The 24,542-nt window shown below is 42.1% G+C and overlaps 1 protein-coding gene across 11 annotated transcripts in view; it reads right to left on the reverse strand.

Moving 5' to 3' along the window:
* Window positions 1–24,542, reverse strand: part of ZMIZ1 (zinc finger MIZ-type containing 1) — a 375,238-nt gene that overhangs the window by 145,190 nt on the left and 205,506 nt on the right. For 10 of the 11 annotated variants that reach the window (XM_081191309.1, XM_081191308.1, XM_081191313.1 and 7 more), the window contains one exon: window positions 7,557–7,667. In XM_081191309.1, the coding sequence (XP_081047435.1) occupies window positions 7,557–7,616 (60 nt within the window). In that variant the 5' untranslated portion in view covers window positions 7,617–7,667. Of the gene's footprint in view, window positions 1–7,556; window positions 7,668–24,254; window positions 24,350–24,542 lie in introns of all 11 variants that reach the window. The other variant, XM_081191307.1, reaches the window with a different exon arrangement.

Below are 24,542 nucleotides of genomic sequence, written 5' to 3' on the forward strand. Positions count from 1 at the left end.
TTGCTGCATTATGCATGCAATGCAACTTAACTGGAGATAAAACATCAAAAAATGTAACAGCAACCAAGACAATATGCAGTGTGGATAGTGTCATTATTTGGCTTAGTCACTAGATGGCACTGGGCTGGGTAGAGTCTGAAGTTTCATGTGATTGTTCTGTTCTTGACTGAGACAGCAAAATTCTCATCTAGCTTCCTATCATGTGTGTCTTTGAAAGCTTTCCTGACAAACGCTAAGTTAAAAGGCAGAGCCATAAAACAACCAAAATGTTTTATTGCCAGTGCCAATGAACATACAAAATCAAATAAAGGAACAGATGAAATTAAACACCAAACACCAGCTGGAAAAGGACAGTTCTTGTAGTGAACCTTATCTCCAACCAGTACCACTGGTGTCTTTGCCACTTTACTCTACCTCTCCTCCAAACCTGAAGTAACACACCCAGTAAAATCTTTAAAATCTCTAACAATATCTCCACATCACGGGTGAAGCTACCCACCAATTCCATTCTTCCTCATAGGAAACGTGGATAATTACGGAATACAGACTCTTTCTAACATAGCTCCACATCCTCCTCTCCTCTTCAGTCTAGATTTTTTAAAGAGAAAAAAACCACACAGCAAAGCCTACCTGCCCAAGGCTCTCCTCCAAAACGTAGATTGCGTGCAGACTCTCCTGTTCTTCGTTGCCTGCTTGCGCTAGGGAGCCCATGGATAGATAGTCAGTTGCCAACAGAGGCCTGGTCCTGGGTGCATTTTCCACCTGCTCTCGCAGTTGGGGGAACAACTTTGGACTCGAAGGAACTTTCAAAGTTCCATATGGTTCGTGATGCTGATAAGCCCTACCATCTCTCTTCTTGGGAGCCATACCTTTTCTTACTGACAGCTTGCAAATAAAAACAGAGATGGTCCGTTCAGAGGGAAAACCAAGCTCAAATTTCCAGGAAAAGGAGCAAAAGGCCGCAGCCAGCAATGTAATCAACCATCTCAGAGCAATCAAGTCAGAGAGGAGGGGAAAATATTGTTGACTAGCAGCAGAACCTCTCCTTTACGGTTTTTTCTGTAAGTAGTTTATCCAAACAGGAAGTACCCAACCCCCTGCCTGCCCCTGCGAAACAGCGCTAGTTAATTCTTCGGGTTTCTGTGTATTTCAGTGGGGGGAGGGGGCCATGCCATATCAGCTTCTCTGTCAGTTAGAAACCAATATCCCAGAGCAGCAAGCATGAGGCAAGGTTTCTGGCAGCTAAGCTCTAACCTGCTCAAGAGGAAATGCTCTATTATGTCACACAGACTAAGTTTTTCCTATAAAGACCACCATGCATTGTTCAAAAACAACATGGGTGTTCCACCCACCAACTTGAAAAGGGCCTGACAGAAACAGCTTGACTTCCATACCACAGTTAAGAAAAACTCTTCTGATTTTTAATAATAGATTCTTTTTTCTCTAGAATGCAATGCTAAAAATGCTTTTTGCACATTCCGATAACTAAAAAGAAAAGGAAGTAACTTAACAACTTAAAAGTTGCAGAGATAGAATAAATGAGATACATCAACAAAAAGGCTTATGAACCATTCTTAATCACTAAAAGGCTTCTTTCTTGTCTCCCTTGAGTGAGGTTGCTCACTTTAAATTAGCAAACTCTGAACGTGTCAGAGGGCATCAAAGCAGATTAAATAATTATTTTGAGTACTGTTCAGGACAAGTTTGCATGACTTTAGACTCAGCAATGTATTCTGGGCATCCAAGTGCTTGCCAACCCTGTGCATTTTTGCAATTCAAGACAGGCAGGAAAAAGGAAAAGCGGGTACGGCGGGGAGAGAGATATGAGCTGCCATACGCAATGGAGAGCTGAGTTTGGCTTAGATCAGGCATGGCGAAACTTGGCTCTCCAGCTGCTTTCGGACTACAATTCCCATCACCCCTGACCACTGGTCTTGTTAAGTTAGGGGTGATGGGAGTTGTAGTCCCAAGACAGCTGGAGGGCCAAGTTTGGCCTTGCCTGGCTTAGATGATTATGAATTGCAAAGGCCTAGAGTTAAGAAAGAAGCTTCTTAATAAAGAAATTTTCGGGCTGCCAGGTCACAGAATGCTAGGGTGCCATGAACTGGCAGGACAACTGGGAGGCGGAAGAGGAGCCTGGCAAGAGGTATAGCCGGGACTGGGACAAACCGGGGCAAGCTGAGAATGGGGAAGGAGAGGTTGGTGCGGGAAGTACTCACGGGGTGCCCAGGAACCAGAGCAGCAGGACTCATCACCAGAGCCAGAGGGGCTCCTGTCTCCACAAACACGGTGGGCTCTGAGGCACAGGGAGCAGCAGGAGGGATACTCCAGGAGCTGAGGCAGGCAAGGGCCCACAGCCAAGCTCACTAGCTGGGCAAGTAAGGCTCACTAGCCCTGGGAGCAGGTGTGTGATTCCTCAGTTGGAACAGGCTTAGAACAGGTGAGGATCACATGCCTCATCAAGCCCAGGTGCTGCAATCAGTGTGCAAAGTATAAAAGGGCAGCAGAGCTGAGGTGCTGTGTCTACTCAACTGCCCATATTGAGGGCTTTTGGCCTTGATGCTCCTGGATCGCTGTGGAACTGTGCTCCAGTTTGACTCTGGACTGTATCCTGACTGCTGGACTTTGGCCTTGACTACTTGGATTGACCCTGAACCTCGTTTCCTGACCTTTGGGCTTCACTTGTGTGGATTGAACTTTGGACGTGGCACACTGACTTGCTGCCAGGTAGGCCAGGGGTTCAGGACATAGGGTGAGCCAATGGCCATCAGCCTGGCTCAGAAGTCGTAGCTTACTGATGCTAAACCTCATAGTACTGAGCTTAGAAGCAGATTCAAATTAGCCAGTAACAAGACAAAACACAAAATATGGCACTAAACTGTCATTTCCAAGGGCAGCTAAATCCTCAGTCATTGTTTGTTCTAACTCCCTGGTCTGTCTTCTCTTGCCTCTGAGCAAGATGGTTTTTTATTACCTGATATATGATTTTTTAAAAAGTAATCTATACACTTAATCCAGAAGGCAGAAATATCACCTTAGATAAACAGCTCATATAAGGGTGGGTGCATAGGCTGAGACTCAACATATTGTTCAGAAGACCACCCAACTCTACCTAGCAAATGTGAATACTAAAGAAGTTTTCTTCCTGACTTGACGTCATTATCTTCACATTGCTCATCAACTGCCGGAGCCAAAGAGGGCAGCCTACCAGGATGGGAGATTCAACCATGGTTGGAATGTCAGTCGGATGCCTGTGATTTGCTGGAGAAGCCAAGAATGGCTGGCTGTTATCAGTGCAGCTTTCTCCTGAACATACTCTTACTGTTAGAGAAGCACATTCCAACAGTCAGCCAGACGGGGAAAGGAGACAAAGAATTTGTTAAAGAGGTCGCACAAAGCTAGACAGACGCTAGGATATTTTAGAAGAGACCGAAACAATGTACTAGACATCTGACTGCTTCAGCATTGATGCCTTTGCTTTAAAGCGTGGGTGGATATTGACACTGAGATTAGTGACACCACTCCACTCCTAAAAGCCCCAGTGAAACGGAATCAGATTTGACTGTGTCTAAAGTTGACTGTACACTTCAGACTGAAACAATACACGTGAAACAGTCTGTCATTAAGGGCAGGGATAAGTGCCATGTTCCATAACATAGGCAGCATCTGTGGCAACACATATGCCAGAGAGCTGCAGCAAAAGCCCTTAATTTAATTATGTACAATTTGCATGTTTTATATTACTCCTAGTTTTACATAGTGAACATGTAACAACAGTCTAACTCAAACATTTTTACACTCGGATGTGGGGGGCAGGGGCGGAAATGGAAATGCTCAACAGTCATGAAAAAATATTGATATACATATCACAAATTCACGAAAGCAGGACATAATGAAATCTAGATCCTTGTTGCTTTCATTGTTTCTAAATATTTCACATTTTTCCAAACACATTTTAAAATGTAACTTTGCAACAAGGGAGATAAATTATGCATATGGTCTGGTCAAAGTGAAGCACATTTTAAAATCTCCTTGATCTAAATTTCCCACTGAAATCAACAGGACATAAATGTGTCTGTTTGAATGGACTGAGTCTCTATTTTTTTTCTTGATGAATACTGTTATTTGTGATATTCTAAGACGATCCTGTAGACTGCAGCCAAGTACAGGATGGGATGGGAGTGTGAAACTGCACAGGTTGTATATTGTTCAATTCAAGACTTGATATATGCTTGGTAAATTTTAAAAAAGAGTGAAAGGTCAAACTACTTGCTAGAACTAGCAGAGTTTCATAATGTGAAGGAAACTAAACAAATCTTTACGTTTGAGTGCTCCCACTCACCCTTTCCCATATGAACAAAGATCAGTTTCATTTTCAAAGATGCTTGGTTTGTTGTGACATGCAAACCAGGGATCCTGGTTTAAAACAAATTCTGCTTGGTTTTGTCTTTTTGCATTGTCAGTTACAAAGATCTTAAGTCAGAAATCAAGCTCCTTTCTTTCTAGTTGGTTTAATATATGCCTCCAAAAAGACCTCTGAGCCTTTCCTTACTGCCCATTTATATACGTGAAAAATGGAAACCAACTCTCCAGAAATATATCTTCTTTCCCCTGAGGCCTTGCCCATCAAACCTGATGTATCAATCCTTCAGGCAGAGCAACCTCCCAGATCTGTGTGAACCAAACTTTCAGAGTGCAGCCTCCTGGCTGTTTCCAACATTAGTCATAGAACTGTATTGTTGTGCCACCTCCAAATGTGCTCCCAACAGCGAGTGCATAACTCCCTCTCTGTAGTACAACAGGCCCACGATTATAACCCCTGGTTTTTATGTAGCTTGTTTTGTACTTAAGCAGAATTTATGTTAAATCACAATTCCTAATTTTCTTGTAACAACAAGCCATGATTCACTGAAAGCAAAAGTGAATCATAGTTTATTCCTTCTCCTGGATTTGTGGAAGGAGGTGGGGTAGGAGCACATGAGATCAGCACTTTGCCTGGGCTCCTTTCTACTTGCACATGTAACACTAAACTACGGTTTAAGGTTACGTGTGAACACATTCACTAAGTTGGATCAACTGAGTGACACAGTATGGATTGCTGAGATGTTGCCTAACACCTCCTAATATAACATGAAACAAGAGTCTAGGCTCTCGCAGAAAAAGGCTCCTGGTAGCAAAGAACTTCTAGTTATTTTTCTCAGCTGAAGCTGAATGACCATGTCATGCAGTTTCAATATTCAGCAGGGAGGCAGCCAATTGTAATCATGCATGACACTGACATTTGAAATAGGGTAATATGTTGTTGTTATAAAGTGTGTGTATAATTTTAATAACAACATATCATCCGATTTCAAATGTCAACGTGTTACACACACACACACACACACACACACACACACACACACACACACACACTTTTCCTAAGTGTTGAACATGCTGCACTCAGTAATCCTTATACCTTCCTGTAAACTTTTATTATCATCAGAATTACTATTCTTGAATAAGAGATGAAGGGACGGAGGCTGTCAGACCTTACGGTTGCCTAGTATGGCTGACGTGAAATTTCAGCCAGAGGTTTTTTTGGCTTAGACACCATTCTTGGAACCTCAAAACACCCTACAATGTCTAGAAATTTGGGGAGCAGCAGCCTCAAAACACCATAGAAAGCTTGGCATAAAAAAGAAACTCAAGTAGTACTTTCTCTCAGGTAGCAAGGTGCCTAGTACATAGAGCAAGAGCAAAAATGCCACAAATTGAGTACAGGACAATCTTGTTTTCATAGGGAAGTCCCATGTGTCCCTACAGGCAGACAATGCAAGGTAACTGCCTCAGGTTTTCTATAAGATTTTTATAAGGGCAAATAATGTCATATTTCTAATTGTTGTGCTTTCTGTTCTGAACCTACCCTTATATTCTGTCTGAGTAATTGGGATTCTTTCCCTCTTGAACTGAAAGGGAGAGAAGTTACACAGTTCTAAAGGGAGTCTAAAAACATTACAGCAAATGTGCTGTCTGTGTGCCAGAACATAGTCTGAGCTAAAAAGAAAGAAACCTGCCTTGACCCTCTGCTGTAACCTGACTCACTTCAAGCAGAACACAGAACATCATTTATACCGTTCTTGCAGGGTGGGGGTGAGGGGGCCACGGAGGGCTGTCTGCCTCCTTGGAGCAGTAACTGCTGCCAACAAGTCTACAAAATGTGTAGCAACTGGAAGGAAAAGCAAATTTTGCCTCTTCTTAGCTTCTACCCATAGTACTAAGCATATTTCATGGCAAAATTTCACACATATTTTTAGGAAAATACTTTTAAACATGTTTAAGTAAAGGGGAGAAGTAGACTTGTGCATAGAGGACAAAGACGTAGATTTGTACATACAGGACAGTGAATCCAAACTTTCAAGACAAAAAAGAGGAACTTGAGAACACAAGGCTCAATTTCACAGAATGACCCCAAATCCTAGGATTAGGACACAGGGAGAAAAACCTCTCTGTGTTCCATTTTTCTACACCAAGCATAGTTTTATGAACCTCTATCATGCCTCCATGCACCTTCTTTCTAAATTAAACTCCCTCTAAACATTTTCCCTCAGGGAGTGCATCCTAACGATTTGGTCATTTAATCCCCCCCCCTTTTCCAGATCTATATTGTCTTTTTGAAATGGGTAAGCCAAAACTGTAAGATATTTCAAATGTGGCTGCAACATGGATAAAGGCATTCTGATAAGTTAGTTTTCCATTTTATTTCCATTCCCTTTCCTAACAATCCACACGGAGCTCAGTATTTTCAGTGAGCTATCCACCTCCAATCTTAAGATCTCTTTCCTGGTTAGTTATGCCACCAATTTACACCTCACCAGTGCATATACGATATTAGAAATTTTTGCTCCAGTGCGCCTCACTTTAAACACATTTAAATTGAACCATATTTACCATTTTGATTCCCATTCCCCAGTCTGAAGGTATCCTTTCACAGCTGCTCTTAACTCCTTTTGGTTTTGATCACACTCAGGAACATGTGGTGCACATTTGTTGGGGCACCATGACTAGTTGCAGTAACACATATGCACTGATATGGTGTGGTAGACAGATACAGCATCTGACACCGCTGAAGCCAGAGTTCAAATCACCACTCCGCTCACTTAAAGTGACCTCACACCAGTCACCATTTCTTAGTTTACAGAGCTGTTGTGAGTGGTGGAGACACCCACCATGCCCCAATGCCCTTGGAGGAATAGCAGAATGTGAAATGAATACTATTTATACATAAAAAAGCCTGTAATAAAATATAAAGAGGCCCATTGTCTGTGTCAGCAAATGGCAGGACAATATATATTAACAAGCCCCATCCCCCATTTGAGACATAACTTAAATGATTAGAAAATGTTCACAAAGGATGAGGTTGCATTCAGCTTTAATGGACTTTCAAGATCAAGAAGCAGTGCAGTAGTTAAATAAGGTCTGTTACAACACAAACACCATGAAGAGCATAGGCTGACATGCAATGCTATGGGTGCTTTCAACCGTCAGGTTTGTCTAATGACATGTCTTTGGCTTACCTGTTTTATGCACTGCAGCCGATCGTTGGTCTGCTGTATGTGCCTGTCCATAGAATTCATTTTGATTGTCTCCACTTGGATTCTACCTGAAAGCCATTAAAATCCCTCAAGCTGCAAGATATAAAAAGAACAAGAAAGATCATTAAGACGACAAAAAGTAAAATGCAGTCCTGCCAACACTAAAACGAACGAGATGCTGGATACTACATAGCAGATGTTTACCCTTTGTGGTAGTTTTTTCTATTTAAAGGGAGAATGGATGCCCTCTTGAAAGCAATGCCTTTTCATTCCAATATGTAACAATGACATCCCAAAGTCACATAATTCAGGGGTGGCTAGCTACAAACCTAGAGACATTCTATACTAGATCCCTTCCACCAATGTTCCCATCATGTCAGTGCCATCAACTCTATCCCAAAGACTCCTCTTTCCCCCCTCCTCTTCTTCCTGCTTCAAATCCAGCTCTTGGTTCAGCAGCGGAGAGGGGAGAGGGAATTAGGGTGTCTGACATAAATGTCACCACAAAATGCTTTCTGCAGGCACCTGGGATGCATACTAACATCACAACAAACTTCAGTTGTAAATTTACGTTGACGCTGCGTGAAAACTACCCCCCCCCCACAGACACACAGAGGAATCTGCCATTGGCCCATCAGTATTGCCACTACACTGACTGGCAGCAGCTCCCAGGGGTTTCTCTCAGCTTGAACTTGAGAGGTTTTCTGTATGCAAAACAGATGTTCCACCACTTAGCTATGACCCTTCCCCACCCTCCACAAAATGCAAGGTTCCCCAAATTTCAGACATTCATTGTAGCATATATAAAGCACAACTTGGCTTAAAGAATATCACGTGAAAGATGGAGCAAGCTTGTTTTCTCCTACTGCTGAAGGTAGGACACGAATCAGTGGCTTAAAGTTACAAGAAAGGAGATTCCCACTAAATACTAGGAAGAACTTTGACAGTAAGAACTTTTCGACAGTGAAGCAGACTTCTTCAGGAGGTTGTGGACTCTCCGTCACTGGAGGTTTTTAAGCAGAGGCTGGATGGCCATCTGTCATGCTTTAGTTGAGATTCCTGCTTTGAAGGGGGTGAACTGGATAACCCTCAGGATCCCTTCCAACTCAATTCTATTAGTCTATGGCCTACACGTGCTCCTGATCGTTTGCAGAACCCTCAAAGCACCTCAAAAATTTAATATTTGAGTGCAAAGCAGAAGTATTTACTTACACGATAAATTAACCCAGACATGACACCATTTCATCAATGATCTATTTTAAATACTACATTTTGTTCATAGGGGGTAGGAGATATTGTGTAACTGAAAGGGGAGAAGCATCAAAGGTCCCTCAAGCTCTGCCAAACACTGTAGCAGTGATTCTCCCATACTTCCAACCAATCCCTCCATCCAAAATGCAGTTGGAATCAAATCTCATTGAGTCTATTCCAGGGGTAGGCAAACTAAGGCCCGGGGGCCAGATCTAGCCCAATCGCCTTCTAAATCCGGCCCACGGACGGTCCGGGAATCAGTGTGTTTTTACACGAGTAGAATGTGCCCTTTTATTTAAAATGCATCTCTAGGTTATTTGTGGGGCATAGGAATTTGTTCATCCCCCCCAAAAAAATATATATAGTCTGGCCCACCACATGGTCTGAGGGGTGGTGGACTGGCCCACGGCTGAAAAAGGTTGCTGACCCCTGGTCTATTCTGCCACTGTCAGATCTCAGCCAAACTAACATTATCTATACAGATCTTCCCACCTTAAAAGGCTTTTCTTTCCCTCCTAGTCTACTGCAGGAGTGAGAGTCAAAGAGGAGGTCTTGATCAGGCAATGGGACATTAGGGAGCAAAATGGCTTCGACCCTGATTTTGTGAGAAATGTCTCTGTCTCTCTCCACTTCCACCCAACTCTTCTTTCTGTGACCATTTGGTTTAACCATCTTGCTACATTATTCAGTGATTAGCTTAAAATTATTTAAAAGCTCTGGTCAAAACATAGACATCACTTGCGAAAGCCTTGTTTTCTCCAGCAGTGAGATATACCCCCCTTCCATGCCGTCAGCCAATATTATCAAGCAACTCCTGCTGGCAGATTAGGGGGCCCACAAAGCAGCAGGGAGATCTAGCATATGTGAGGAAAATGGGCCTGCACTTAGTAGTAATAGGCAAATAGAAAGACTGGGAACAAAAATTACAGAGTGGTTTGATCTTGCTGGTATAGTGGGAAGCAATTTGGAGAGGGCAACACTTGAAACCCAATTCCATGGTTAGTAAGAGCAGCCACTGCAACAGCAGTGTAAATAAATAGCTAAACCTCAATGAAATGTCTGGGTATAACAAATCATTACAATGGTACTTCGGGTTAAGAACTTAATTCGTTCTGGAGGTCCACTCTTAACCTGAAACTGTTCTTAACCCGAGGTACCACTTTAGCTAATGAGGCCTCCTGCTGCCTGTAACCTGAAGCATATGTAACCTGAAGCGTCTGTAACCCAAGGTACCACTGTATTACTAAAGTTGGTTCTCTTCCACCCAACCCCAAGGACTTAGGACAGGTAACAATTTAAATAATATAACAATGAATGCAAAATAAAGCAGAGCTGGGGAGCCTGCAGCTCTCCAGAAGCTGATGTACTCCAACTTCCATAATTCCTTGCCAGGCTGGCTGGGGCTGATGGGAGTTGGAGTCTAGCAACATCTGGGAGGGCTGCAGGTTCCCCACTCCTGACTTTAAGGCATTTAAAAAGTGAATTATGTAAATTGTCCTAGCATAAGCATAAACAAGCTGCTCTTCTAGCACTAGGAGAGGGGAAGACTTAGACTCTTATTTGGACAAGGCTCCAGGGAATTTTTTCTCAAACTTCTGATGGAGGGTTATCTCTTTCTGACATGTCTCATCCCAGTGCAATTCTTTCCAAATGTCTGCATTTGAAGTGGGCAGGAATAAGACCCACCCATCCCATTTTCTTAATGTGTGAATGACTGATAGGAAGGAGTTAAACGGGAAATTAAGCAACTTGCCAAGGTCTGCATCTTTCTTTCCAGAATACTCTGCAACAGAATACTCTTCAGTGGTTCTGTGGCAGCTGCAAAGATGCTGTTAAGTAGGCAGGTTGAGGTGGAAAGTCCTCCCTGAGAAATGCGAGCTCTGAAAAGCTGAGTCAGACACCTTTGTATGCAGGTCTAGCATTTGTTCTAAATGCCATGGCAGTCTGAAGAGTTATTACAGTGTATTCCCTACCAAAGTACCATACCATGTACATTATACCCAACAACATCCTCTCGATGATAAATGTTAACATGTAGCCTAGTTCTTTGCTGGCAAGGGCTACAATGAAAACTCATTTTTTAAAGGCAGATGTGCAGAAAGGAGAGGAGAATGGAAAGGTTCTCCCTGAATTTAAGGATGGATTTGGGGCTATATCTTAAATATTGTTAATATCTGTACAAATGCAATGCAATATCACGATCGGATTCAGTGGGTGTATGTGAGAAAAGTGTACAAATCAGTGGCAAGCATTATATCTGAAGTAGCCCCAGTAGTCCCCACCCACCCACCCCACCCCCAGTGTGCGCAGCTTTGCAATATCTGCTCCCTCTTCTTGCTACCTGGCAGTGAGTAAAAGGAAACAATAAACAGCACAAAAATCTATGCCTACAGACAGATGGTGAAGTTTCATCCATCAGACAAAAATGAATAATTTGCTCTATTTCTCTATATGCTGAGAGGTATTCGCAAAGGCAGATGATTGCTATCTATTGAGTAGCTTTGATTAAGCACTGAGCTAGGCTACAAACAGGATGGGAGGGAACTACCTTAACTAATTGATGAGTTATATAATCAGATAAGAGCTGGTTCAAGTTAGGGGGTGGCGTTAACTACAGACATGTATATGAGGGGGTTAAGAACAACTAATACATTTGAAGTGCCATTCCTCCAAGGCCTGCAAGGCTTGCATCTTATGTGTACGTAAGATACAGCAGGATTTTCACTATATTAAATCTGTCTTTGCTTTTTAAATGTGCAGATTTGAACAATTGATGAATTTAAGTGGTGGGTTTGGGCAAAAAGGTCTTTAATTAAAAAAATAAGGGGGTGGAGTTAAATAACAAGCCCCACCAGTGGAAGCCTGCACAAGAACATCTGCTAATACAACAGGGCTGCCCCCCACCGTGTCCTCCAATTTGGCTCAAGGGGTCAGGATAACTCCTGGAACAGCATGCGAGGGGAGGAAAAGGCAGAAAGGCAGAAATTCTGGCACTGGTGATCTGCCTAGTGCTATGCTGAATTCCTCCTTAAACATTTCTCTTCCTCAGCACAATTAGAGCTCACAACAATACACAGTGTACTTTCTTGGAGCCGCTTGCTTTCAATAGCAAATAAATGTTACGTTTCAATTTTGAAACTTGTGATTTTTGTTGAAACTTCACAACTTGTGCACCTAAGGTCAAAAATTAAATGCTTACTCATGAGCTTAATGCACAAATATCAAGTATGAAAATCTTAATTAAGAAAGTAAATTTTGAAAGGAAGTCATATGTTTCTATGCGCATTCTATTTTGCTCCCAATTTAATTTAATATTGTATAAATGAATACCTATCAGGGGCTTATAAAAATTCTACTCTGAGCAACCATGAATCATCCCCACTGATACACACATCACAGATGATTTGTTTTGATCGGCTTCCAAAAGCTTTATTTAGAAAGAAAATGCATGCATTATTTTGGTTTCATAGTGAAAGACACACACACACACACACACATTACATGCAAAATTGTGTGTGTGTGTGTGTGTAAATATAATACAGGTATATACCAATAGTATAATACAGGTATGTATCATTTGTCAAGAGAGACATATTAATTTATATATAAAAAGTGCACGAAAAGCTTGTTGACATTTAGAGGGCTTTAGGGGTTTTCGCCTTTGCTTACCATGTCCCCTGGGCAGGAAAGAGTTTCTTTCCCAAGTAAGCCGGCAGAGGTCTCCCTTCTCTACTGAAGACGAGCGAGTTTCCATTCTCCTTTCACATAGCACTGCCTTGTGTTTCTTTTAAGCCTTTACAAGTCCCTACAAATCCTCTGCCTCTGCTTCCTAACAGGGAGCACTAAAACTGACACTGTCTGTCTGACCTTGTGGTTATTGATTAACTATCTCCCCATTCGCTGCCATCTTTCACACCTCTGGCGCTAGCAAATAGAGAGCTAAGGAGTAGCAGTCATACTCCATGACAGCTATGCTCAAAAAAGCCTGCCTTTGGAGATGTGGCGGGAAGTGCCGTTTGATCAAATGCTGTTCTAATGTCAAGACTAAATACCACGCAGATCCCGACAACTTGTACAGTTTAATATACATTTGCTGGGCCAATGCAGCACAAATAGCAACAAGGAGGGAGGTGGAATAATTCAGGGAACAGCAAATATTAAAATCTGGACCAAAAGCAAAAGGCAGGGAAAGATGACAGGTTACAACTATTTAATGTCACTGATTTTAGCCATGATTGATATCACAGTATCTTTTAATATTGCATTCAAACACTATCAATATACCTGTCTGCCCTAGAAACTGGGGGTTAAATCTGCTGCAATATTAAAACTGCTTTCCATAGGCACAAGCAATAACAATGGAAGACGAAGTGTATGCAATTGAGTAAAATGTGGATCTAGGGAAGCAACTTATTTCCACACAAGCACAAAACACAGAGGGCATTAAAAATTATTCATGCTTTGCATGTTAAATTTACAGTTTGACTTGATTTTTTTTAACGGAAAAGGTTTTTAAAAGCTATTAGGTAAAAAATGTCAAAAATATGTTTAGCCACTTGTACACAGTAAAAATATTTGTCATAATTGGACACCTGCCTGTACCTCTTAGGTACTTTGATCAAAAGGGTAGTGTGTTTTGGGCTTTCACAGGCAAACCAATACCAGGAGGGGCTTCAACTGTACCAAGTGCCTACTAAGAAGAGGTTCCTAGGTGAGTTATCAGAGAAAAGCCAAGTAATGGAGGCAGATTTCCACAGCTGCAGTTCAGAGAAAATGAGCTGGAGGACATGACCACCCTGCTTGGACTCAGGTGAAAAAATGGGGGAAACTCCTGAATGTTAGGGATGGGAGGCTAAGTTCTTGTAGTGTGTGGTTTAGGATATAAAAAGTCATGGGAAAGGATCAAGCATGGGTGGGCAAACTAAGGCCCGGGGCCCAGATCTGGCCCAATCGCCTTCTAAATCCAGTCCACGGACGGTCCGGGAGTCAGCGTATTTTTACATGAGTAGAATGTGTCCTTTTATTTAAAATGCATCTCTGGGTTATTTGTGGGGCATAGGAATTCGTTCATTATTATTATTTTCAAAATATAGTCTGTCCCCCCCCCCCAAGGTCTGAGGGACAGTGGACCGGCCACCTGCTGAAAAAGTTTGCTGACCCCTGGCTCAGACAAAAGTTACCGCAACCCTTAAGAACTGGTAGGCTGTAACTCTCTCCGCATTCAGGTAAACCACCTGGAGCCAAGTGAGTTTTGTAAAGCCATTTTGTACCCCACCTGGTCTGAGGAATGAGTAAGGATAAGAGGTGTCATCTCCCTTTCGTAAACTCTGGGAGTACTTCCACACAATGTCTGCTCCCTAGTTCAGAAACTCTTAATGCCTATGAGAGGTTTACCTAAGCATCAAATTAAAGACAAAACAAATTTCTTTAAATCTGGACAAACATGAACTGGTTAAAAATAAACTGGGCTTCATTTTTACCTTTAAATTTACCAGTATGTATTACCGCTTTGTTTCAATTGTCTTGCTTTACAGAAAGCATGTGCTATGATCTCAGGGTATATGGGAAGATCATAAGTAAAACAGGCACACACACAAGTTGTTCCAAAACTGAACATCACCACACCTATGCGTGCACTGTGCATGTCTGAGTGTGTCAAGGTGATTGGATGACATGAATAGTTAATACATCAAAAAACACTTCTTTTAAGTTAGGATTTCCCCCCCCCACCCCAGGATGCAAATGGAATACCATTTCACTTCAAAAGTTGTGGGGCTGCCAGAGATTTAAACATCCACCCACAACAACTGGTTTATTTCCTTAGTAGAAATGGTACTTCAGAAACAAAATAAGCAGCATGAAAATGTCAGGTGAAAGGTCATTTTAATCATTAAACACTTGAGGGGGAGAGGAAGTCGGTTTTAATAAAGCTTTATTTACCACAAGCAACTAAATAGCTACCGTGGCTGGCTTGGGGCTATTAAAAAGGAACCAGATGCAAGGCAAAGGAAGGACTTGTCATGCCAGGAGCCGGAGAATAGATATTTGTGCGATGCGGCTTTCCATTGTCACTCTACAAATGGGCAATAATCCCCAGAAGACTTTCTATCATCTTTGGTCTCCGAGAGCAAGCGAGCGGGTTGTGTGTGTGTGTGTGTCTGCCCGCACGCAGTCTCAGCGAGGGGTGGGAATGGATTTATTTAATTTATGGTGGCTTGAGCTGTGAGTGAGGGCGGTCATGCTGGGCTGTGAAAAGCCTTTCTGCAGCCCTGTGCTTTCTAATTCTTTTCCTCCCCCATACATGTCTATTAGATACGAACTCCCCCCCCCCAGCCTCCGCCACAACGGTGGCACAACCCCATAAGCTTTGAAAAAAAGAAGAGATGACAGCTTGCATAAGCGAGCCTGCTGGACTCCGCTGGGAGCAGGAGCGGCGGTGCGCAGAAATTGTTCAATCATCAAGCACATCTGCAGTCTGATTACAAAAGCAAAAAGGTGGCGAGGTTGGCTGTGCGGAGCAGGCAGGCCTGTGATGTGACCTATGCTAGGAAGAAGGAATGAAAATATTACACACACACACACACACACACACACACACACACACACGGATTTTTCACAGGGACAGAGCAATGCTGCATCTCCAACCAAGTGTATCGTGGCTTTCAGTCCTTGCATGCTGGTCATTCGCTGGTGCAATAAAGCTTTGACTCCTGTCTTATGCCAGTGTTTCTCACCTCTGCCCTGCCGAATTAAAATGGATGGCTTTCATATGTACTAAAAGCAAAAGATCCTCATTTCAAGAAATTGCCCTGCTTAGATGGATGGGTTTTTCGAGTTTACCCCTAACCTCTCAACATGCAAAAAAGAAAGGAAAAAATATAGGTCCATTTGTTATTGATAATGGAGAGCAGACAGGGCATCGGAACCCAGTATCTTGTAACAGCAAGAGAGACTGACATAAAATTAAAGGTGGAACTGAGGTGTAAAAAATAAAAATAAACCCCAGCAACTTATGTGGGTACTGCCTGCAGGCTCACAGCTCAGTTGTATGGAAGGCCACCTCCATGTGAGGCTTACCCAAGAACTGTCACAATGGCTGTTTTTCAAGCTTTCATTGGGGCTGCTAGGTATTAGAATTTGTAATATTGCAATTTGGGAGCAGGAGAACTGAACATGGCTGATTTCTAACTCCCCTGAATTTATATTCCACCTTTCTTGTGACAAAGCCAGACAGCTTACAACGTAATGCACATGTGTAATAAAATTTTTAAAAAATATTTCCCCAAAGCATGATAATAAAATGCATGTTTTAAGAGGAACAACCTTCTTTGATAGGGGTGCTCCATAATTGTGGGGCCACCGCAGAAATGTCCAAGTCCACACACATGTAGGTATAGTCTGAGTAAGTCTAACCATTCCCTCTTTTGTTGTTTTTGCCTGGCAACCTTATCTTTCCCTTAACCATGTTTTTCAATGACACAGCAGATGGGGAAGAGGGTGGGAGACTATAAGCAGTGTCTCTCAATGAGCTCAGGTAGAAGATTGTCTCACGCTTGCTAACATGGGGCAGTATTCAACTAAGTTTTACTCAGGATAGACCCATTAAAATCAACAACCGACAACACAAGGGATTCTGGAGAACCACCCTGCCCTAAGGAGAGAAGAGAAGAAGCAAGAACTTGGGATTTGCCCACCATGTAACTCCCTGTGTGGTTCCTCACTCCCCTCTTCTCACAACTGCCACCACAGGGGCATCTGAGGAACCATTTTTTCATGAGGAGAGGGAAGGAGCAGAAACAGGCTTTCAAAAAGGGTCTCTTTCCCTTGCTTGCCTTTTTAAAAATTATATAATTGTCATTGATACTCATTGTTTCGATCGGGTTTTTTTAATATATATATATAAACTGAGGGCCACCTGAAAAGCAGTATATAAATAGATAAATGGCACATTGATTTGAAGCGTCAACAGAAAATGAAGGGAAACCATTTCTCTGCTCTAAGCAGAAGAAAATAAGCAAATTAGTGCAGGAAGTGATTTGTATTAGGTTTTGTAAGATGAGATTGTAACAGCTGAGAAAAATGCAAATATTTGACAGTACCTCATTTACACCCATGCACACATTTTTCTGTTTACACATAAAACATTAAACTGAAATTGCCCAACATATTTTCCCCCCAACAAATTATAAGAAGGGCATTGATACTACAGATTAAATACCTGTAAACATGCAATTTACTACATACATTCTACAGCTGCAACCCTGGAACTGTCCAATAGGTCAAAAATAAGTAAGCCATTTGGCCCCTTGGAATAGTAACCAAGAAGAGTTGTTATCCTTTCGTTCTTCTGAGGGGAGGGCCATGTGAGTTCCTATTAGTGCCAAAGATTCTGAAAGTACTATTTCTTCATTTACAAAGGGAGAGCCTCCATCACTCCTCTGTCCCAGCATGCTTTTGTGTAATCACAAGTTCTTTTTCACAAGGTACAGTTTTAGTCTGCAAGGAACTGCCTCCATCACCCGCTTAGAATAGGCCTACCACCATGCGCCTTAAAATACTCCCACTTACAAAATTTCCTCCTTTGCTTAATATCCTAAGGAAGAATTCAGTAAACTCTGAATACACAATACATGTAAATCATTCTAATAAAAGTAGTACTCATTTTTGTTTTTTCCTGCTTGGGTTTTTAATAGCACACTTTCAGCACATGCATACCCTCTTCTTCACCATGGTTTATTCTATTTCGAGATTGAATTTGAAACATTATTCAAGGATGCTTATCCAGACAACCTAGTTGAATTGTCCAGACTGAAACAGCCTGCTTTTCTATTCTCAGGGGCCCCTCTATTCTCCCCACAGCGTATTTTCCCACACAAGCCAACTCCGTCTAATGTGGCCAGGCTCTATAGTAAAGCTGATGCAACCAAGCAGTAAGAGCCTCACACCTATCAATCACATGCACATAAGCACATAGAGAATATTATACACCAAAAAGCTGCAAAAGAAATCACAGAATCAGAGTTGGAAGGGACACTGAGGGTCATCTAGTCCAACCCCCTGTAATGCAGGAATATGCAGTTGGCCCATATGGAAATCAAACTAATGACCTTGGCGTTATTTGCATCTCTCTCTAACCAACTGAGCTACCTGTGCAGCTCAAAGAAGCGTTCCCTGACCTGGAATCATACCCAGGCCTCAGCAGTGAGAGCGCCGAAACCTTACTGAATGGTTCAAATGTGAAATCTCACAGTCTCTCACCATTTGTGAAACTGTGCAAGTGAAACTGTGACTTCAGATTTTATAAAGGTAAAGGTAAAGGGACCCCTGACCATTAGGTCCAGTCATGGCCGACTCTGGGGTTGCGGCGCTCATCTCGCTTTATTGGCCGAGGGAGCCGGCGTACACCTTCTGGGTCATGTGGGCAGCATGACTAAGCCGCTTCTGGCGAACCAGAGCAGCGCATGGAAACGCCGTTTACCTTCCCGCTGGAGCGGTACCTATTTATCTACTTGCACTTTGACGTGCTTTCAAACTGCTAGGTTGGCAGGAGAAGGGACCAAGCAATGGGAGCTCACCCCGTTGTGGGGATTTGAACTGCTGACCTTATGATAGACAAGTCCTAGGCTCTGTGGTTTAACCCACAGCACCACCTTGCCTTGCTGGCCTGTGTTCTGGTCGCCTGACATCACTGCTCCCCCTCCCCAAGTAAATGACCACGTAAGTATCATGCAGAACAGTACACTTACTGGCATGGTTCAATTACACAAGCTGTTGCTATTCCTTCCTTCCTGTTCTGCAGCCCTTATATAGCATCATCCAGATGTCCTGCCTCAGCTCTTTCCTCACTATGCAGGAGAGCCCAGCCATCCACTCACAGCCAACTCATATTTCCCTTTTACGGGTGTTTACCAACCACTTTATTCCTTCTCCTTGCCTCCCACCTTTCAGCCTATTTAGCTGCTTCTGGATTGGCTCGTGGCCACCCAGCAGGCCATGACATCATTTCCAGGTGCCAGCTGCTGCTCCTGAAGCAAGCAGTCCCTCATTAGATCAAAGCTAGGATGTGGGATTGTAGAATATCTGTTCATGGCCACATGATCAGTTTTGGTTAACCAGCTGCCATGCAGAATCTAAAACAATACAAATGCACAGGACGAGAGGCATGGTCATAGCTGGCTGTGTCAGTGCACAAAGCACATTCTGGTGACATGTCAAGTGGGTTAAGACTGGCACTGAGGTAAGCTAGTCCAAATGAATCTGGATACAAAAGTTACATATCAATAGCAGAAACTAGTGGTAGGAGAAACTATTAGCTTCATGATCTGATATCTATTAAAGCTTGTGTCAATTAATTATAATTATATAGGCATTCATTCAACAAGCTGATGTCTAAAACCTAAGGAAGGTTCAAAAGAGAAATCCAACACTCTTTTATTAATATTTTACCAGCAACACTGACCTAATTTACAAGATTGTTGTAAGAATTACTCAGTTTCCCTGAACATTCCAAAAACTGCTTTAGAAATCACTATTACTATAAAATGGCTAATACCACTTTTCTTGTTACTCTGCTCATGGCAAGCCACAGACCTACCTTTTCAGCAATACAAAGACACAAGAGATTCCAATGCTTAATCTTTGCTTCCTACTCACTTCAATATCATCATCATCATCATCATCATCATCATCACCATCTCTCTCTCTCTCTCTCTCTCTCTCTCTCTCTCTCACACACACACACACACACACACACACACACACACTCACACCCCCCCCCTTCTATTACAAAAAATTCCTTAGGAAATAATCAGGGAAAGCTCCATACCATTAAGGTGTACTCCCCCCAATACATTCTGCTCTTTCCACAGCATTCTCCTATTAGTAATGATTACTTTCCATGTTGTAAATCAGCAACAAACAGAACTGCAGATCTTTAACGCAAATATTCCTTATCAGCTTGCTTGGGAAATGCAGCAATGCAATGAATTCCTAGGAACAGACAAGCCACCACCCTGCCTCACCTTCAATATTCTAACATTTGTGCTTCTTAATTCGCCATCAGGTTATTGGCTGCCATGTTTACGTTGTCCTTGTATGACGGCTGCTCTTAAGTAGCCTACAATTCATACCAAGGCAGCCCAAGATATATTGGCTGTTAGCTTTGCGCTAATTACTAACCACTGAGCAATCAAAGCCATTGTTTCTTTTACTTAATTATCCACCCCCTAGAAAAGCAATACCATTAACCAAACTTAGCAGAGTTCACTGAACACAAGAGGTTGATTCCTAACAGCCATTCCGTAGAATCACAGAATTGTACATGGCACAAAGGCCACATAGACCCAAAGCACACCCAAAGGGACATGGTTATGCACCTAAAATCAACCTCACAATTCATGCTATGCAATCCGGCATGCCACATTGTATCACAACTAGAGACAGCAGATGCTTTGATGAAAGTTTGTTTGTTTTCATCAAACTGCTTGAAATGACTTGCATAAGCAAGGCAGGTCTGGGGCAGTTCATACATTTCAGCAAAGCCAATTTCTAAAATGTACAAAATTAGCATTTCCAAGTCCGTCCCCCACACCACATGGGGGATATGTGAAACAAAGCAACACTTAAAATGGTACAGTACAGGGTTAACATTACCACCTAAGCATCACAGACAGCCCAGGTAGGTAAACCCCTCTCCTCTACCCTCAGTTATCACCACCAATTCAGTTTGGGGATAAAATTATTTCCTGGCCCCAAATAGAACACAAACAATGAACATGAACAAAATCCCACTCACAAAATATTCATAAGGGAAATCTAGCAAAGGGTACCTCCACACCATTCAAACTACTGTTCTATCACTAGTAAAGTGGAAAGGCAAGATCTTAAAGTTGGTAAACATAAACCCCTGACCTCCCTGGGCATCTGAGGACAACTGAGGCATCAAAAAGCCCTGAGTAGTCTTCATAAATGTGTCCAATGATTCTTGAATCCAATGATGAGCACTGCTCTCACAAAACAGAGAGGTTACTCCATAATTTTACATATTGGATACTTAGAGACCTTCTTCAGACTTCTAGTCTTCTGGTCAAGTTGTAGATATTGGTTTTTAACAAACTTGAAAGTTTCAGTCTAGATGTGCTGTGCTGTCATCAGAAGGCTACGTTGGTAGAGCATGGGATTCTTTGGAAAGAAGTCTCAGCACCAACCAATGAGGAGTGACAGACTAAACTAATGAGTTATGCCAAAATAGCAAAATTTATGGGAGCAATAAGGAACCGGGCAGGGGGGGGGGGCTTTATCAAAGACTTGGAAAAAATTGTGGATTATTTGAAATGTTATTGTACACATATAAATTCATTAGCAGGATTAACTTAAACCAAACAGTTAAAATTAATGCTAAAGGAAAACTAGGGAGTAATTTGTAATTGAAGTACTGAAGGAAATGCCGTATTACAAATTAAAAATATAAGTGGGGGGGTGTAAAAATGTACATATTTGTTGGAATATATTGGATTGTATTTTTGTCAACATATTTTTGAAACTAAAAAATAAAATTTATATAAAATATATAAAATATAGCATGAGATTCTAAATCCCAGGGTCCTGGGGTGGAGCCCCATGTTGGGAAAAAGGATTCCTGCATTGCAGGGGGTTGGACTAGATGGCTCTCATGGTCCTTTCCAAATCTACAATTTTATTATTCTAATTCTGGTTATACAAAAAAGGTCACTACCTCAGACAGCATTTTAAAGGGATTATGCAAACTCATGGGTGGGGGCAACTCTATAAACATCTACGAGTTATAACAGCTGAATTTCTATGCTCAAAGACAATATAGCAGGTGATAAAGATATGAGGGCTGCGGCCTTCATGCTCTGCTCGTGGCCTTTTCATAGACATTTGGCTAGATACTGCCAGAAACAGGATACTGAGCTAGATGGGCTCATGATCTGATCCGGTAAAGCTCTTCTAACATAGGTATTAAGCAATTTGCTCTGAAAGTACCTTTCCGCAGGGGCTGTGACCATAAGAATCCCTGGGGTTTCATCTAGCCTCACACATTTGTGGCTACTGTCATGTTGTACAGCTGACATGCAGTGATGTGCCATTGATCATGCTGTCTTTGCAAGGCAAGGAGATGGATTAATGCACCTATTAGACGAAAGAGGGCGAGCCGATAAAGGAAGTCAGGACAGGTCACTGCATATAATGGGAAATTGTTTTTAGACAACGGGTTTTAATATCCCATTTAGTTTCCACATTTCAAAGCTCATTGTGGATTAAAAATGACAGGGAAATTGTTGTAGGCCCATCCACTGTTAGATCATAACATTATGTGAATCAGAGTAAAAAGCCATCAAAACTACATGGATAGCAAATTTGGTTAGAATTTTCTCATCCTCAACAGCAACTTTAAAGGCCTCTGGCTTCCCCCAAAATACAGATGACGGTTATTGCCTGGGCATCACTTTTGTGATATATTAAGTATGCTATTAGAAGAATGATGTGTCTGGAAGCCATTACATGGATCACAACTAGCATAGGAAAGTATGGAGGCAGCAGCAACCACACTGTTCAGGGAATGAGAGTGGGAGTCAATAGTTTTTTAATTTTGTTAATTCCCTCTTTCTGAAGTGTAATATGGTGAGCAGTGCTCATCTATGGGAAAATACTGACTTTTTGGTCCTGAATGAAGTTTTCTGACAAAAACGCATAATACATAATGTCATAAGGATATAGTATGTACATAATGCTATTGTGAATATAGGAAGTTGCCTTCTACTGAGACAGACTATTGGGACAACAGAGCCCAATAATGTCTATTTTAACTGGCAACAGCTTTCCAAGATCTCACAGACAAAGGTCTTTGCCATACCTGTAACCTGAGAACCTCTAAGGGACATGCCACATTGACAGACATCCTTCTCTCTCCCATTTTCTTTCAGCTTCTACTACATCCATGCTTAAATGCTCTAGAAAATACACCACCCTTTTAAAGAATATAAAAACATTCTGAGAATCAGGCGATGTAGCTGCCCCCCTAATTGTGTGTTTTTCTCCTCACTTTTGCTCCTAATGAAGTATCACATGCTATATACTCACTTGGTTCTCTACTCAAGAGATGTATGTCTACACCAGTTTGTCTTTGTAGCCACGACTGCAGCATTTCTCTCAATATTGCTATTAATTGGAACGTGGTTAAACATTAGATCGCTGTTTATGCCAGAAAGCAAAAACGGACCTGGTGGCTGTCCACTAATTATTATCCCACCCCCACCCACTTCCTCTCAGGCTGTATCTGTATGAAATATGGTAGGCAAACTAATTAAAACCTGACAGATTCCATCTTTGAGACAAGCCTCCCAAGATAACAATTTGCCTATCATTATGGAGGAGCTTGATCTCCTCACAAAGGCACCTTGTCTCCAACTCCCCAACTGTCACAGTAAGTGGTTTATATTATCACACTGACTGATTTACCTAGGCTAGGCAGTACCAAGTGGAGAGCCTTGCGCTCACCCCATCCCCTCTTTTTTTAAACCCCTCCCCCCCACAAAAAACAATAACTACCTAAAGTCAAAAGAATTGCTCAGATATGTTCCAGAGTGGGATGTAGGGGTCTGGTTTAGTTCTCTAGATAACCTCTTGTCAAGAGCGGGCACATTAGATAAGAGATGACACAGGCCTCAAGCATAATGTTTCTCTCTGTCTCTCTCCAGCTACTAATGACTGATATGCTGGCCTGCTTCTGAACCCTCCGGATCTCTTTGACCAATTGCTGGGCAAGTTAGAACTATTAGTACATACATGCAACAGTAAGGAGCAATTACTGAATTCCGTTATGCCCAGACTAGAAAATAAGCATTTACATTTTGATCACTACATAAAGCATGATTCACAAACTGAGAAGCATTCTACTTGTAGTATCCAAATCATGGAAGTATATGTACATAGGAGGGTGAAGAAACTGTTTTAACGGTCAAGATGCTCTGCAACCTGTTGATGTCCACCCTTCTCTGACCTACTTGCACAGGTTTGTCCTTTAAGGGTATGACCACAGAAACACCCCTGTGCCATCAAATCAAACAATGGGAAATGAGGCTAAGAAGTCCTCCTGCTTTCTACCACAGATATACACAGCTTGCCAAATTTTGTTTTTATGCATTCAGCTAACAATTATGTTATCGGGGAATTCTGACAGATTATAGGTAGATGTCTATGTATATAGGAGAGGGGGTCATCCCAAACAGACTTGTCCAATTTCATAATTTTCTTTTAATTCCTTCCCTACTTTCTGTGCAATCTTAATGTCAGATGTGCTGTGACTACAGCAAATGAACTGGTAAAAAGGTCTCTGTGGGGTCTACTGTGTGCCCAGTTAATTTGTACACAGACAGTGGTTCTTTCTTACCAGAGCCCATCACTTACCAACTCCAACAGCTGGTCCTAGGACTTGTGGCCAAAGTATAGTCTGTTAATTAGCTCTTGTACATAAATGGTTGGGGGACTTGGGTATGTTTCACCTGGAGAAGAGAAGATTGAAAGGTGATATGCTAGCCATATTCAAGTATCTGAAGGGCTGTCACATGGAAGATGGAGCGGGCTTGTTTTCTGCGGCTCCAGAGGGTAGGAACCAAACCAATGGATCCAATTTTTTTTTTAAAAAAAGGGAGATTCCAACCAACCATTAGGAAGAACTTTCTGACAGTAAGAGCT

The sequence above is a fragment of the Podarcis bocagei genome (assembly GCF_964188305.1).
Source record: "Podarcis bocagei genome assembly, chromosome: 4".
Taxonomy (NCBI): domain Eukaryota; kingdom Metazoa; phylum Chordata; class Lepidosauria; order Squamata; family Lacertidae; genus Podarcis; species Podarcis bocagei.